The sequence below is a fragment of the Oreochromis aureus genome, linkage group 15 (genome assembly GCF_013358895.1).
Source record: "Oreochromis aureus strain Israel breed Guangdong linkage group 15, ZZ_aureus, whole genome shotgun sequence".
NCBI lineage: Eukaryota > Metazoa > Chordata > Actinopteri > Cichliformes > Cichlidae > Oreochromis > Oreochromis aureus.
Genome location: NC_052956.1, coordinates 38,216,622 through 38,233,968, shown reverse-complemented (window position 1 = coordinate 38,233,968; position 17,347 = coordinate 38,216,622). Strand labels below are relative to the sequence as shown.

General features: G+C 42.8%; 1 protein-coding gene across 13 annotated transcripts in view; it reads right to left on the bottom strand.

Moving 5' to 3' along the window:
- Positions 1 to 17,347, bottom strand: part of adgrl2a (adhesion G protein-coupled receptor L2a) — a 94,089-nt gene that overhangs the window by 16,896 nt on the left and 59,846 nt on the right. For 11 of the 13 annotated variants that reach the window (XM_031756201.2, XM_031756203.2, XM_039598723.1 and 8 more), the window contains exons 6-14: positions 7,673 to 7,966; positions 7,001 to 7,104; positions 5,994 to 6,179; positions 5,483 to 5,521; positions 3,488 to 3,671; positions 2,630 to 2,752; positions 2,019 to 2,224; positions 1,195 to 1,368; positions 460 to 669 (exon numbers count right to left, since the gene is read on the bottom strand). In XM_031756201.2, coding sequence (XP_031612061.1) covers positions 460 to 669; positions 1,195 to 1,368; positions 2,019 to 2,224; positions 2,630 to 2,752; positions 3,488 to 3,671; positions 5,483 to 5,521; positions 5,994 to 6,179; positions 7,001 to 7,104; positions 7,673 to 7,966 — 1,520 coding nt within the window. The remainder of the gene's footprint in view (positions 1 to 459; positions 670 to 1,194; positions 1,369 to 2,018; positions 2,225 to 2,629; positions 2,753 to 3,487; positions 3,672 to 5,482; positions 5,522 to 5,993; positions 6,180 to 7,000; positions 7,105 to 7,672; positions 7,967 to 17,347) is intronic. The other 2 variants (XM_039598722.1, XM_031756200.2) reach the window with 1 other exon arrangement.

Genomic DNA, 17,347 nt, shown 5'->3' with positions numbered 1-17,347 from the left:
GTTCGTCGTTTCAGGCCGTCTCGTTCAACAGCAGAGAAAAACAATGAATATTCATTCACCACATGGGCTCTGACTAAGCACAGGTTTAGCTTTCCATCAGCACAGTACAAATTTAAATGCCATTAGTATTGTGGGGTTAGAGTTAGGAGATTTAATTATTTGGAGCTGTGAAAAAAGACAGAAAAAAGCTGCCGTTGCTCAGCCATCGTCGCTGCAGCTTCAAAGGAAAGAGGGAAAAAGACCCATCAAGAGGAAGACATGTCCCTTTAGTAATCTATATTAATGGTGCTGTTCCACTCGTGTCATGTCAGGGACAAGTGGGGAAGGCTAGAAACAAACAATGCTTAAAGTCTTATCCATTTTACTCTGGAAGGGTCTTTTGTGTGAGGGGTGAGAGGCGATAAGGAGAGAGAGGATGAATCAAAACCAAATCGATAGGGTGAAATCATTCCGGCTTACCCTGGGTTCCGTCATATCGATACCAATTAGGAATATTAACTCTGCAATGAAGAGATTAATGCACAAGTTCTTGTGGATGGTGTTCCGATCGCTCTGCAGGCCCCGGAAGAAGCAGAAGGTGAAGATGCTGATCATGAGGCAGACGAGGGACACCACGATGCCGACGCGAGTGATGACGGTCAGGAGCAGCTCGTGCACTTCGCTGCTGGCCTGAAGCGAAAGGGGGAAATGACAAAGAGGGGCGTGTGAAGCTCTGAGGGAAAGGATCACTAGCCTCCCCTTTAGATTTGATAGTTGAGGACTAAAAACAAGAAATAACTGGTAACATTTACATTCCAGCATAATGAGATAAATCGGGAGCAACAAAAGGACACACAGTAACCAATTTCATATTTTAGGGCTACATCACTCTCCCATGACATATCTGCGGGCACCATGGTGATGATATTGATTAAAAAAATCTTTCTCTTTCAATAATTGTGGTTATTTCATTATCGTTTGCTTCTGGGTGTAAAATTAGCATTACGTGTTGGGAGAAGATGCACTCAAATCAAGCTGAAAGACGAAAAAAGTATGGTAAAAACAACCCAGTACACACAGATCGACTCATTAAACCGCACCGTGATAGCTGCAGTCTTTAGCTGCGTCAATATTCAAGCCTAGAAACTAAAATGTTAGGATTTAATCAAAAATCCTCCAATGCTACGGGTGGGCACGAAAGAAAACTGGACATACCGAGGTTTCACGGTGTGCCATGAGGATGGCAAAGTTGGTGAGATGGCTGCATGAGCAGGTGGTGTGTGTTTTATTGGAGTCCAGGAGTTTGCAGCCTTGGGTGGACCAGTAGCCCATCATGCTTCTCTCAGAGTAATTCCAGAAGGAGCAATTGGAGTTGAAGTAGTGCTCCATCTGCAGATAACAAGAGATATGGTTAAGTGTCCAAATAATTGACTTCCTGAAATTGAAGCACATGTAGAACACAGAGGCCATTTACCCCCTACTCATAGAAAGTATTTTTCTGCACTGATATGGATGAGGATTTTTCACTTCACAGCTCTTATGAAGCAATTCATATGTTGTATCTCATTTGGCACATGCTTGCCAAATCAACCGAAGCATGGTCGCGTATACGAGGCCTTAATAACAGAGAAGCATAATTGTTTGACGGCATGTCTTTGGAATTGCACAATTTCTCTGATAAAGAATGGAGTCACGCGCGGCCCTCTGGGAACTCTAGTGACAACTTTAAAAGACGAAAGATAATTGGTGCTCCAGTAATTTCATCCTAGATTGTAGGGCTAATCTAGGAGTTAATTTCCCCCACTATAAAAGAAAATGGGTATCATTTATATCCCAATGTTGATTAAAGAATTAGTTTTCATTAAGAATTCACTTAGGTTCTAAAGACTCCTTTAATTTGATGTTCAATGACTTAAATAAACTGCTGACTGACCTAGCCAGACATTTACAATTCAAATTGCACATCTCCGTCTACTCTAGATCTTCCCTCCTGGTGTTTTTAATATGGCCCGTCCATTCGTTCCTGCAGGCGGACTTACATCAATGTGCTCCAGGGTAAAAATCACGGGGTCATTAATGAACACGCGGCTGGACTCTTTGTTGATTGAGGCGGCGATGATGTCCGAGTTGACGGCTACCGAGACGTTGCGGCTGTAAGCGTCGTTGTCCATCTTGATGGTGGCGTTTTCTGTGCTGAGGAACTGGCTCAGGTTTTTGTAGAGCATGAAAACCAGTTTGGCAACTCCTGCGGGGCGAAAGATTTAAAGAAACACGAGATTAGGGAAAGAGCGACGCAATTAAAACAATAGGGGGTTAAAAGAAGTGAAGGGACAAAATATGCAGAAGACCAGAGGACAAGAAAGCCCTAAAACCGACTCCATTTATTTCAATGTAGCTGAATTTAAATTATTCAAGCAATTATCTGCATGGATGAGAGAAGTGAGATATATTCGCTGCAAACTTGTACAAATGGCCTTATTTTTAGGTTTAAAATTCGCAGAGCTTTGGAGTTTTTGAGATAAACTGCACTCAGTCTCTTGAAAATGAATCCATTTCACAGTTTCTCCTACGCTAAAGAATCACTTTTGTTTGTCTCCGAGTTACCAGAGTTAACTTTGACCGAGCTTCTCTCGTTGCTTTTTTAACTCACCATTCCGACTGTTGAGCTTAACAGTATTGGCTGAGAGCTGGATTGAGATCCCGCTTTTGCCGATCTGTGGAAATTTGAAATCCTGGACCTGGCCATCCGTGCTGAGAACATACACTTCCAGGACTGCCAAGAGCAGAGAGGCAGGGGACGAGTTAGAGAACAACAAAAAAAAAAGAAAATCGGTCAATTCAGACCGTTTCAAAGAGACAAGAAAGAAAAAAAGCAGAAGGGAAGACGATTCACGCCGGAGCTTTCTTCCTGACATTTCTACACAAGCTGTTTGAGTATGCACACCAGAGGACACATGATCATCTCGTGCGAACACTAAATGTTAGTGACAGTGCGCCACGCAATAAAAGCGTCACTCACACAGTGATTGTTTCATCCCAGCGGTGCTCCCACTAATATGAATAAAACGGTGCTGAGAGAAACAAAAGGACTCTCTCGTACGGTCTATCAGCTGAAGAAAATGAGCGAAGGAAGAGGAGCTTTGGATAAACAATGTCCTTTTCTCTGACTGCACAGCAGGCTAATGTTCACATTAGTGTATAGAGTTACAAGGTCTAGACGCACACATTTATAAAGTAAGCGTGCGCAATCAGAGAATCCAGTCTATTTAATTGTCTGATATTCATCACTTTGTCAGTAAGCGACTTGTTAAACCTAATACGCGTTGTTTTTCACTTCCCCCGAGGTTTAAACCCTTATTATGAAAACAAAGTCCTTTTTTATGAGGCGGCCTTGTTTTGCTATCACAGGAGTTACTCTTTCAATGAACTGAGCGTAATCAAATTAGCCGAGGCGCACATCAATCACGGACGCTTGTCATTTGCTTACTGCAAACTCGGCTTTACTCACTTATATTATCTGCTGGAACTTTGACAATAGCCGGTTCCATGAGGTTGTCGGCGAGGACGAAGGCCCCTTCCTCCAAAGTATCCAGTAACATGGTGGCTGCGTGAGTTTGCTCGGTGCTGTTCATGTCCTGCCAGGACTTGAGCGCCTCTGGTCGCAGAAGGTTATCCACCGTGTCCACGATGGCCTGTATTAAAGCAGATAACCGAAACAAATCCACAGAAAACAAAGATTCTTGAGTGTCTGGAAACAAATGACTTTTTCTGCGGATGAGCTGTGACATGCAGACGCTGATGTGAGTTAGTGAAATGCTGTGCTGGAGTGTCGTTAGGAGTGAAATGGACAAAAGTGAGGAAGCTGAAAGGACTTCTATTTTGTATGTAAACATATACTTGCAACACATTTCAAAATAACATAAAATAAGAACAATGAAAAAATGTTTGTAATGTGATGTTAATGAAGGAAGAACTGCTAAAAGAGCGGAGGAGAAGAGGCGCTTCAGCGATGGTCGGTTTCTTTTTCAAGGATGTTGCGTCGATGCTCTGGGTCACAGTGTACTGAGCCTATCACGTCTGTCTGATAACAGGATATTAAGAGATGGCCTGGTGAAAGCCAAAGTCTCCGTGGCTGATCTCAATTAAAGCTCTCTAATTGGAAAGTTCAGTGGGCAGCAACTTTCCTTTTCTTCAAACACTTTACTGTGGAACAAGTAATTAAGCCGCCCTGCAAAGGCACTCAAAAAGTCAACCTAAAGTGTGCAGTTTGCTGTTTGTCCCGTGAACGCAAACCTTTTTTTTTTTAACCTTAAAATCTTTTTGGCCATCTAAAAGCTCAGGAAACACAGAGCATAAATTGGGCATAAATGATGCAGGGTTTTCTTCGGGAAATAATAAAATCAATGCGTCTAATCAGGTAATCAATGCTGGCGACGGCTGTAGGAAAGGGTGGGGTGTGTGTGGGGGGGGCTAATGTGATGTTGCGTCAGATGTCAGATACTGATGACTCAACAATCCCTGTCCCTGATCCTCTCTCATGCTGCTGCAATTTACATCGACATAACCTCTCGGAAGTCAAATCGAAATGTTTTGACTTTAAGAAGCGAAACGATGATGCGACACGGCGGGGGCGATATGACGTAGGTGCTTTTTGCTTTTTTCCAGTTTCCCTGCCTCCTTTACGAGCACACGGCCGTTGACTGGCTAATTAGCTTGATCCATTTTAACACCCTCCCGAAGGAGAGATGGATTGAGGGGGGTGACTTTGGTGGCAGGTGGAGGACACTGATGTCCCTGATGGTGGGGAGATATATATACAGCCAAAATACTTTGATGTGCGAACCCAACGCTGCGAAAGCATTTGGGGAAGAAAGGGAAAAAAAAGCGTTTGACCCTCACTAACCCTATTAACCAGCTCGAGCTATAGATTTGTACCTTTAATTTATGAAACGCATTACTTTAATGACCTCAAACCTGCGCCCTTGTGGATTTTCCTTTTGCAGGCTGTGAATGATCAGGAAATGATCCTTAGAAAGGGTTTTGATACATCACTACAAAGCAGCAAATCCTTCATCAAATGAATAATGAGGGGGATGTAAGAAGAGGATGTCTGCTTGAGTTGTGCCGTTATTCATGTAGGCGTGCAGTCTTGAGTAAACACAGAAAATAATAACAGGGAAAAACGGAAGAAACAACAAAATACACCATAGCTGTCAATGCATACAGGAGAGAAAAAAAAACAAGACACGTACACAGTTACAAAAAGAAGCCACCTAAGTAATTGGAGATGACTTCTCTTTGACTTAGGAAGCACTTTGAATACAACTGTGTTTTTGTGTGAAGCAATTACTCAAAAAAGCAGGAAGCACAGGGAGGAGGGTGTACACGACAGTGGAGAGGGTGCATGCTGCTGAACTTGGGCTAGGGCATATACAGTACGGTAGTACAAGAATAGAGGGGACAGCAGCTGCAAGCAGAGTGGGCAGAAGCTTTGCTTCAGTACCTTCATGTATGCCCTGCATGTCCTTTCTCGCTTTTGGAGCTTTTTTTGTTTGAGAAGGAAAAGAACAGATACAAAATAGAGACATGTAATTTGCACAAGTTCACGAGCTTGAGTAAAGAATTCGTAGAAATAATAAAGGGCTGAGCGCTGGATGGAAAAACCAACTGATAAAATGACCAGTCTCAAATGCCACCGGTCTGAAGCACGAAAGCACCGTGGATCACACTCATGACACTGAATACACATCTGCTCAAAAATCAGAACTGCTTTTCTGTCTTTGTTTTGCCAGCTCGGCTGAACTTGAAGTGAAAAGCACAGAAACGCAGACTGCTGACGTAATTTGGTGAAAAAAATCAAATAAAACGCAGCTATTGTATTAAAGAAGTATTAAGTTATCAGTAAAGCATAAAAGCTATGTAAATTATGCAGAGTCATTCAGTAAGAGGGAACTGGGGAGAAACTTGAGGTAATATTTTTTAATACCCTGCTAATATGCGGAGGATCTGGTTACCTTATTGAAGCTCCGTCCTGCGGAATCCTTCTCGCTGGGTCTGAGCTCCTGCAGCTGCGCATCCAGGATGTCCACCAGCTGCTCCATCAGGCGCACTGAGGAGCTGACGTCTCCGGCAAAGATGGGTCCTTTGGTGTGCTTGGCTAATTCATTGGCCAAGTTAGCCGCGTTTTCACCGCTGCGGATCTGCATGGGGAGAGAGTGAGTAATGCTTATGAGAATACGAAAAGACAGACTTGGAGGGCTCTTTACGGCTCTGTTTCTAACATAAAAATCACACTTGAATGAGTCTTTGAAATACCAGTTATGAAAAGAGGGTTTAATGTTTTCTTCTTCAGTTTTTTCTTTTTTTATTGTGTGGTACGGCAGAAGAAAAAACAAGTCTACAAAGAGTGGTTTGCAAAATAAGACTATGGTGCAGATTATACAGAAGGTAAAAAAACAATGAAAGGCTTTTAATGTCAGGTACTTTTGTCCCTTATTTCCGAGTCGGGTGCCAAAGCAAATGAATCCACGGGGTGGATTTGGAACAGATTATATGTCGGATGCTCTTCCTGATACAACCGTCCTATTTCTGGGCCAGCTTCTGCCCTCCCAGTTTCAAACTGGGTGAATGTGTTAACCACTAACAAAGTGTAAAATCAAAATAACTAAAATGTAAATACACAGCTGTATGGTGCCTTTCCTACTCTCCCTCTTTTTAATGCAGTTTGTGTGATTTTTTTTTTGTTAACACAAAATTTGGATCGTTTTAACTCAGATATTTCATTTTTTTCTTTTTTTGTAGTCGTCTTCTAAAAAAAACAAAAATATAGGACACATCAGCCCTTTTTGTCATTCTGCTTTTGAGTTAATCTGACCCAGATTTGCTGCCATGTTTATATTTTTTTTCAGTGAATAATTTACTTTTGCAATTGAGTCCTTTACAGAAACACATTATTTTTGTCTACTCCTTATTTTAAGAAAAACACTTAGATGGAAAACAGCGAGGCAGAGCTCATACAAACCTTCTGGGCTACTTGGTTGACCCAGTGGGAGGTGCAGTTGCTGAGATCAGGGCCCTTTGGGTGCCAGTCCCCGGTGGAAAGGACACATAAATAAGATGCTGTGCCTGACAGAAAAAAAACCAAGAAAACAAACAAGAGGAGAACAGTCAAGTTGAATCAACTCGAATCAAATACATATTTTTTATGAGGCTGCTCGCTGAACAACAAAGGCAGAAACAGAGATCAAAGGAAGAAATTGCACACAAGCAACACAATCATGCAAATTGAGTATTTATATGTATAACATATATGAATCCAAAAGTTTTTTGTGCACATGAAAATATGAGCCTGAGCAGATGTTTCTTTTTAGTTTTTCCCCACTTTGTCTATCGAGACAATGTACAGAAATCTAATTTTGTTAGCCTGTTATTGCTACAAAGTGACATGATTTCATATACAATGAGGAACGCACATTTCCACACAAACAGCTGAGCCTCAGTCAGTCAGAGACGGCTTAAGTTAACACGGCCACTGCTGATTCCTTTAAGCTAAAGCTATTTATAATTAGAGAAAAAAGAAAGGACTATCTAACAAACACGGGGATGTTCTCTCGAGAGGTGTCGGGTCATACTGAAGACAGCGAGCAGTCGGCCCTGAGATGAGAGAGAGAGAAGGAAAGACGGCCCTGTTTACCTCGTGTTCCCTTGGGACAAGGTCGCTCAACAAGCATGCCCCTCTGGGTCTGAGGCCACATTATGTCTCTTTTCTCAGTTGCCTTGCAGAAGCGTTCAGGTAAAGGGAAGGACTCCAGGGGCGGAGGGGAAGTAGTCTGTGGGATTACAGGACGTGGCCTGGGCGCTCCCTTGCTGCGCTCCTTGTACCCTGTGGTGGTGGTATTGTTGTCCACACCCCAGTGCACTGTGGTTGTTGTTGTGGTGGTTGTCGTTTTCGTAGGCGGAGTCGTGGTGACTTCTGAAAACGGCGGTGCTGTGCAACGGGAGAGAAAAAACACAAGTCAATATTTGGGTGGAGCGCCGCTGTGTGATCTGCGCTGGGTTGGATCGGGTTGGGGGACAACACGATGAGTCTGGATCTCACTGGGATACATTTAGTATTTATCAGCCTTCGAAAACACGATGCAGTGCTGTGAATAAAAATAATAACCAAATGGTAAGTTGACCTGCGGTTGCTGTGTGAGGTCAGCTCATTAGTGTGGCACCCCTGTTGTGCAAAACACATAATACCGAGGATTTTCTAAGGATATTCAACCTGGCAGCTTTTCAAAGCTTGACCTTCTGGTGGGCAGAAGTCTTCATGTACCACTAAACCTTAACAGTGCCCCCTGTAAGCAACATTCCCATTTTTTTCCCTCAACACGTTCGACGCTGTAATGCTTATACATCCAAGTACCCTGTTGTGTAAATTGCCACTAAGTGCTTTGTGCAACAAGCGTATTTGCTTTCCCGTTGACTATGGCTTATCCAAGGCACTCAGTCTGAAGCGAACAAGACAATAATTACAGTAACATCCTCCTGCCTGGCAATCATTCTTGCCTGGAAGATTTTGTGGCATGGCTGATTAAATTTCACTAGAGCAACACGGAACCTGTATGTGCAGCCATGGTGCCAGAACATTCATTTTACAGTTGTTTCTCCCTACAACTCATACTCTGATAAAACAGGTGTGCAGTAACTCTTCCAATGCCCCAGGCAAAAACAATATGTTTCAGTCCCAGGAAAGGAGAAAAATAGTGCAGTCCTTACATTTAACATGAGCCACTAAGGAAAAACTATGGAGACATTTTTCATGTGATACACCGGAGGAGTGAGAGTAACGCTGTAATTACATTTCATAAAAGTTGAACATAAGGGAGCTTTATAGATGAAATGTTGATAAACACTGACTATTTGATATAAATCTGCAAGTGCAAAAAGAAAGCAGAAGAGCCACCTCGGAAAAAAAATATTTGTTGGTTGAATTTAACAGAAAAAGGCCGAATCAATCAAAAGGAGCTCTGAACGGAATGCGATCTAATCGCATTTGAGTACTTTGATTTCCTCCATTAGGCTGCCTATAGAGCATGCAGAAAATGCAAAGAGGTGCTGTTACACTGCCGGGGTTGAGCACAGTTGCTGTCGGTGCTGCAACACCTTGTGAAATAACAGGCGAAGGTAGAGACGAGGCAGAAAGTGAGAACGAGGAGATAATCTGAGGTAGAAAGGGTGAGGCAAGAGGAGCGGAGAAACAGAGGGCAATGATGGGAAAATTCAATAAGAGTGGGGTCAAGAAGAAGACATTTTCGGTGTTCTGGTGAACCCCTGGCAACGACATCTCCATATCTATCGCCTCTTATCTGACACAACCCTCACACACACACCCCAATTCTTCCATCAGCAAAGGCCCCATCGTGTGGATCAGAAGCTTCAACACAGTGGAGCTGAAGGGAAATCGTCTTTGAGGCTGGCTGCCACCTGTGGAGAATTAGGCTCTATTGACCAGAGGAGATGACTCTCTGTGCTCCCTCCTGTTAAGGGAGGCTATAGGACGGCATACACACAAACACACATGCACAAGCAGGTGACATGAAGGTGTACACAGCTGACTGGCTGTTTTGACACTGAGCTGAAGGCAGATTTGGCTGGCTGGTCGGCTGGCTTCACCTCAGCATCCCCCCTTCTCTTGTCCCTTCTCCCCTACCTGTATCCTTTTACTCAACAGTGAAATTCTTGGCTGCACAGCCTGTCACAGCAGTTGAGAGACAACCTGTGCTTAGTGTCCTTTCAGCACCAGCATTTAGCTGGCTGGGAGAAATGTCTGTCTCTATTCTGCACCAATACCCTTTTATTGCTATAGCCCTTGTTTCTATTTTTTTTAAGACTCACTGAGAAGAATCAGAGACGTGAAAACAAGTTTTGCAAATTTCTGGTTGACTTTACAAGCTGTGGCAATCAATGTTGCGGCTCGGTCTAAAGGAAACGAATGTGTGTCGGCGCAGTGTTAAAATGATTATCGTTGTTTCTTCATAAATGTCTGGGTCAGAGTTGCTTGGCAAACTTCCAGAAGACTCCCAAGAAACTGTGGGGCCCCTTTATGGGTTTCTCATTTCCAAAGTATGAAAGATGATAAGGCTAAAAATCCCAGTCTCTGTGGGTGGGAGGTTTAGGATCCAGACAGAAATAAAATGAAAATGAATTGCTGTTCGGCAGCGTGATTCGAGATAAAGGGCTCACCACTACAGCCAATAAATCAAAGAGGCATCTGCTGTAATCCAAGCACATTCCTTTTGCATGTCAACTAACAACTGTATCTTGTCTATACTCTCATTCAACAGGACTACTTGTAAAAAATCGCTGTGATGTTGGGGTTTACGCGCTAGTTAAAACGCCCGCAATTAAATCTTTTTATTCTTTGATGATGCCTGCTGTCAACAGCAAAGCTGGGAATATAATTAATGTTGGACTCTTGTTGATATAGAGCTACAACTAAGGGGTTTCCATTTGAGAGGGACTACCCTGTGGCTTACGGAAAGGGCTGCAGGGTGGATTAAAAAAAAAAAGAATCAGTTAGCTGCAAAAACACCCCCCCCAAAAACCAAAACACTTTTGCTGCTCTGATTGGACGCCATCAGAGCTTCATTAATGAGCAGTACTGGGAAGAAAACACATTATTTAAAATGGCTCAATTAATCCAGTTTAGAGGTTTCATGTCATGTTTATGATGCAAACTAATCCGCTTTCCAGTGTGAAAACGAGGCTAATGTGAATGTAGGCTATACTTCCCACAGAGATCCGTGCATAAACAATGCAGCCCCTCTGACCACTGCTGCTCCCGTCTACGTAGCTTGTCATCCCGTAATCCTACCAGAAACACAATAATCTCATTACCGTTATGCCATAGACTGGTTTAATTTAATCCAATGAACGCTAGGCGGAATTAACCCAAAGGCATTAAAATGGACACTCTTCTCAGGTAGTCACTTCTTCACAGAGATGTCTAAGTGGATCGGTTTTATAAGCAGAGCAAGCAGAGCAGAGTGAGGGATGGCTATCGATCTGCGGTGCTGCAGCAGGCCTTTCCATACCTTTTCAGATTCATAACATTAAGCAAATAGTTCTATTTTCCATTGTGGCAACACATGCTTTGACACTCCTGAACTTTCCCTGTGCGACGTTCCTTTGATTATGACAAAAGAAGCAAATCCCACGTTTGGGCTATATATCGAATCCAGGATAGGATCCTTGATTATTATGTCTATGCTGCACTCAGCCCAAGGGGAAGCTTCAATTAGCTGTCATACAGTGGGAGCGCACAGAGTGATATTCTCCAAAGCACTGCCACTAGTCAGGGCAGACTTATTCATAACCTCTTTGTGAGATTCAACACCCACACATTGTTGCACTTGAATGTATCTTGGTGGTTCGGTTATTACCACAGGGGTTACAGACCCCGGATTGATGACAGACAATAAGATGGGAATCCAGGAGAGGAGCATGTCAAGTTTTGAGCCAGTGCAAAGCATATGCACAGACACAAGCGTTCAGGAACACACACACACACAGAGGCCAGATGAGACTTTACCAGGACTCGGTATTCACGGCGAGGTGACAAATGAAAACCGACAGCGTGTGTGTCTTTTATATTATGTTTAATGGCTTCACTTTCAGTAGGCACCGCATGGTTGTTCATCAGGGTAATGTTTCATACACATTATCAGGTGCTGTTTATCTTGTGAGGGAAGGGAAAGTAGTAAGAGAGCGCACATTTAGCATTCGTTTCAGCTAATTTGCCACATAAAAAGCTAAAATAATTATTGGATGTCACTTATCACCTCCTCTATCCCCTGCTTTGTCATGGAATAATCACATGATGGGAAGCGAAGCTGCTTAGGAGATTTACTGTACCGCTTGTACCTACTGTACCATTTTTGAGGGAGGGAAAAAAACAACCTTTTTGTGCTACAGTGAAAGGCTTGTGGTAATCACACGCCCATGAAAGGGGAAAAAGTTAACGAGCCCATGAAACCACAAAACAGTTCCAGGTCTGTTTCTGCCATCAATAGCGGCCCGTGATAGGCTTTTGGGAAGGGGACCAACGAACAACCCATCGGCTTTAAAGCCGCTCGACACTGAGCGCAGGCTAATTGAAATAAGGCGCTGAAGTGTGAGAAAAACTGTAAATAATTCTCTGTGCTAATACTGCTGATGCGTCCCTGTTTCCAACGCGCACAGCGCTCGTTCCTCTCCGGGTCCCGCCTTGCATCGAAGTTCATATGGAAATGGAGCTGTTCTTGAGTACGAAACAGCGTGATGATTTATAATATGTTTGTGATGCATTTTGATATCTACCAATAATAACAATAATACACAAAGGAAATTGGATTACACGTCTTTCACTCTACAGTGCGTTTGTAGCTGTGGAGGGAACACAGCGTATGATTGCTTGTGTATCAGCAGTAAATATTAAGAAAGGCGAGTGAAAATTCATATAATTTCCCATGAGTCATGTCCTTGTGAGGTGTGTACAGTACACATCTATGTCTTAGGGAACAAAACCTAATAGTTGGATTATGTTATTTTCTGTTGTCTCCAGTGTTTCTGTTTCACACAGCAGCACTGGAGGCAACACACACACACACACACACACACACACACACACACACACACACACACACTCTGAAGGAAGCAGAGACATACATATACACATTTACACATTCATATACACTCTCACACACAAAATGACACCTAAGTATGGAGAACAGACTTAGCAGCTGCCAGGCTGCCGCCTGTTTTCTTTTTTTTCTTCCTTGCAGCTTTCTGAACTGTACGTGCCTCAAATTTCAAGCATTAACTCAAAGTGTGCCAGGCAGACTGATATGCAACGCTGTGCACAGGAGAGGGTATCTATTTTGGGGCAGTCACATGCACGTGCGCGAGCACACGGAGATGCACACCCAAGCGACTGCGTGCGCATCTGTGAGCACGGGAGCTGCAAAACGCAGAAATCCATGCAAACCCGCAGATTAGAGAAACACAGACTCCCATAGACACAATAATCATGCCTGTGTGAAATAAATCTCCTCAAAGGCGTGTGTCAGGGAGTGATGGGGGACCATTGTGATGTCTGAGTAATAATTCTTTTAATACGCCTTGTTTCACAGTCAGACTGTAATCAAACAAGAGACTGTGGATCCCCTTGGCTATAGGACTCAGTGTAACTATAATCACCCCCTCCTCCCCTTTATGTAAAACAACTCTTTGTGACATTCTAAATCATAACCCCGGGTTTGCTATTGCCCACATCTTGTGTGCTGTCAGTGGAGATTATTTGGCCATGTTGTTTATACGAACGTAACATCAGCTTGTAAGGCTGTATTCCAAGTGAAGTTACAACTAGCAGGTCGGGACTGTGGGATAAGCTCTGAAATGGTATTCTTTATCCAGTAGCCAGTGGAGTAACAGCAAAGATCGTGATCATATTTCAGAGGAAACAGGTGACCTCCTAACCTGATGTGTAATAGCCTTTATTGCCACCAGATACTGGATGGTTCGGTATTATCCCACAAAGTAATATCTGAGACGCTGTGAATAATAGTCCAAATCCCCATTGTGGAATTTCCCTTTTTCATCAGCCTAGTTAAATTCACTCCTATATCATAACCAAAAAGGAGAACAGCGGTGTTATGATGTAGACAGAATAACTAAATTGTGTTTAAAAAGATACGGGGGAGGAATAAAGAGCTGAAGCAGGCGGACAGATATTAGAGAGTTTTGCATTCTAAAAGCAACAATGGAGACATTTAGCTAACAAAATTCGAAATATCATGCACCTGGGCAGAAAAATATGAGATTTAGGGACGTATTTAAGCCGCTCAACAAAATATTAAACTTGCTGAATTTACCTGTTCCAACCAAGAAGGCCTGCCAAGAGGTCAGCTCGCTGTGGGGGGATTTTTATATAGACGTGCTGCAGATTGTGCAGTGAGGTGTTTCATTTGGTTGAGCCTTGGCTGGCCGGGCTTGTGCGGTCAGAATTAGAGTCACCTTGACAGAGGCGAATAGTTACTTACCAAGAATTTATCAGTAGAAAATGCAACTAAAAACAGATGGGAAATATTGGATTTTACTTTTTTTATAATGAAAATATTGATTGTTAAAACAACAAAACAGTGGAAATGACTTCTTAATGACAGCGAGCAGTGTGTGAGCCCGCGTGCTCATGTTATGATGGCCATCTTTGCCCTGTTGTGTGTGTGCAGTTTCCCATGAGGCAGAGCTAAGGATTTGCTCAAATCCACTCATTTAGTGTGCACTGCTCTCACTAGGCATTATTTGAGCAGTCTGACTTAGGCATTAGCCCGACTTCAGCAGAGAAGTCAAACAGATGCCTATGGGTGACGACATGCTTGCAAAATGCAAACATGTGGATCTAAGTCGCAGCTCATGTACATTCACAGAGAAGGGGGACTTGAAAGAAAAAAATTGCTAGTTTGGATCAGCTGGAGGGCAAAGCAGAAACGAGGCACTGATGTGATTGGTGGTTAATGTTACACCGTGATTACACTTGCTTGCGGAGGCGCCGACGGACAGCTGTGGACACCATGGATGAGTAGTTGTTCTTATTAAAATGGTCTTCTGGGACAACGCGTGCTTGTAAATCTGCACAGGCAAATTTGAAGGCGCGCCATGGCAGCGTGTAGCTTCGGTTTCACTGATGACAAAATTGACATCGCTGTGACCAAAGGTGACGATCGTGCATTCACGGATGTGAAAATACTAATACATGCTTTACGGTAGATATGTGGATTTGGTTGTCAGAGTTATAGTGGGTTTTCTCTGATGGCATCAGGCACCAACCAAGACAATGAGTGTCTGCAAGTCAGAAATAAATTTAAAAAAAAAGAGTAAAGCAGCACAACCGAATGCAACAGAAACAACGACGGCGAGAAACTTATGTGACTGAAACAGACAGAAAAGAAAACATGAAGACAAAAACAGAAAGGGTGATTTTCCACATCGATACCCTCCCCATTCACACCGCTGTGTCCACTCTTGATTGTTGTCAAGGCAAACATGTTTTTAGCCCATCCTGAACCATGATCCTGTACCACAGCGAGCAGGTAGAAGACACAAAGTTCTTACCACCTGACCAAAAACAGCCACTCACACCCATTTTCAAAACTGCACAAACTGGCTAAAAAAAAACAAGGAAAAAAAAAGATGGTTTTGAACATTGTGGCTAATTTATATGTTTTTTAAGGGTGTGGCTGCTTCGAGATGTTGTTTTCTCTCGTTCAGTGTCGTACTAAACGAAACTGTCAGGACTGCATATGTTGTAGCTAGCTAAAAGTAGCATCCCTTTTAATAAGCCTGGGAAGTGGCACCTCCTTATCCAAGCCAGCTACTCGACAATCGTAACACCTTAAAAAATAATAAAGAACAAATTCAAACTCGAGGACACATAAACATCCATACTCTATAGGTTTTAGAGGAGCAGCTTAGATGGCTGCGAAAGCTTAATGATGATGTTGAGAGTGTCCATCTTTTTACCCCCCTTCTCCTTGTTTTCTCTCTAAATGTTGCCACGCACAAGTTGACCTCCATGTAAGCACCACAGAAGACAGAAATGAATCATAGTGGTGCTTATTAGAGAGCTGTATATTTATCAGACTATAAGAGGTAAGCTCTCTGGGGTGACTGCTAATGCATATGAGTCACAAGCATCTGTTAATGGCTGAACAGTTTTGCACTGTAAAGCACTTTCATAACACACCAACTACAGGGCATTGTTTTGACCACATGCAGACTTTTGTAAGCTAATTGGCAACTCGCGTCAGTGAACCGTACCTTATAATTTTAGACAAATTGGGTCATTTTCTTTCTTACGATCCCTACTTGCGAATGTTGTAATTTGACTGTGCAGCCCAAAGATTGAAACTGTATGCAAATGTATTGACATTTGAACAATTAAAGAGGCGGTTTTGATTTGCGTGGGTGTTAACTGCAGCACTGGGGGCTTTTACAGTAGTGATTTTGCAGTGCGGGATAAAATAAAAGGTTTCCAAGGCTCACCTGTGTCCCATCCTGAAAATGTCACAGCTTGTTTTTGCCCACTTTGGGTATAAAAGGCTTTTGAGATGCTTACTCGGTGGTTTGAGGCCACATATCAGAGCTTGGCATGAATACATTCTCCATAGAAATGGGTGCATAATGACTTCTCTTTGGGAATACCTCATTCAAATCAATGTAATCATCTCACTTAAAAAATGCAACAAAGGAATGTACCTTTTGCATTGGCTGCTATTTGCAAGAAGGGAAACATGCAAGGAGTGATGTTAAAACGACTTGATTATATTGACGTTGGTCAAAGCCACGAGAGGGACTTACTGACCCATATAGCGTCCACTTCCAGTGGAGCTGCTTGTTGAATCTGAGCCCATCCACTCCCACATAATCCTACAAGAGATGATCTTGTCTCTACACGAGCAACGCTATTGGACTTGACAAGAACCCAAATGTCTGTCGCATAAAGTCTCAGCATCACTTTGATGCTTAGCATTCCATGACGGATCAAATCAAGTGACTGAGTTGTTTGTGCATTGAGAAATACAATGGCAATAGAGCAGAAAGTGCAGTAAAAGTAAAGTTTTGGTCTTGCTCCTACCAATTCCATCAGCATCTATTCATTCTCTGAAATACCCTTTAAAAATAGAACGACCTGCAGAAATTAGTCAAAAGTGTAACACAGCCCTATAAATACTGAAAGCGTGGAACTATTTTGCCTGTTTGATTCTTAGGGCTAAACACTGTGCACCATGTGGTGATTCGACAAATAGAAAAAGTAAGAAACCATTACTTTGCTGCTTAAATCCTCTTGTTACAAGGTAAATAACTATTGGATTGTTTGTCTGACTGATAATGGGCCAAACTCATTCATCATTCAGCAGCAGAATTTGCATGTTTGGGCCAGTTACTGCTACACTCATACACAAACACACCTTTCTGCATGTGCATGTAGTCTAGGCTTTAGTGCATGAGACTATTCGAATGTTCTTTTACTTTTAGTTTCCTTCTTTTTTCTTTGTCGCTGCTGCTAAAAACGTATAGGTTCAACTTTTAACACCACAAAAGCATTCTGATGGCTTGTTTCAGTGCCCAGTGATGCAGGCACTGAAACGAGCATAAAGATATCAAAGAGAGGGCGTCCTGTGACAGCCAGAAAAAATTGCCATCATTTATGTGTCAACATCAGCCATGTGGGAGGACAAGTTTATTGACATCTTGATGATCATCCTGGACCATTCTGCCTTGCTCTCATCGACTGCAACTCAACATACATTAGTCAGCAACAGGGCCAGGCTCATGTCTCATT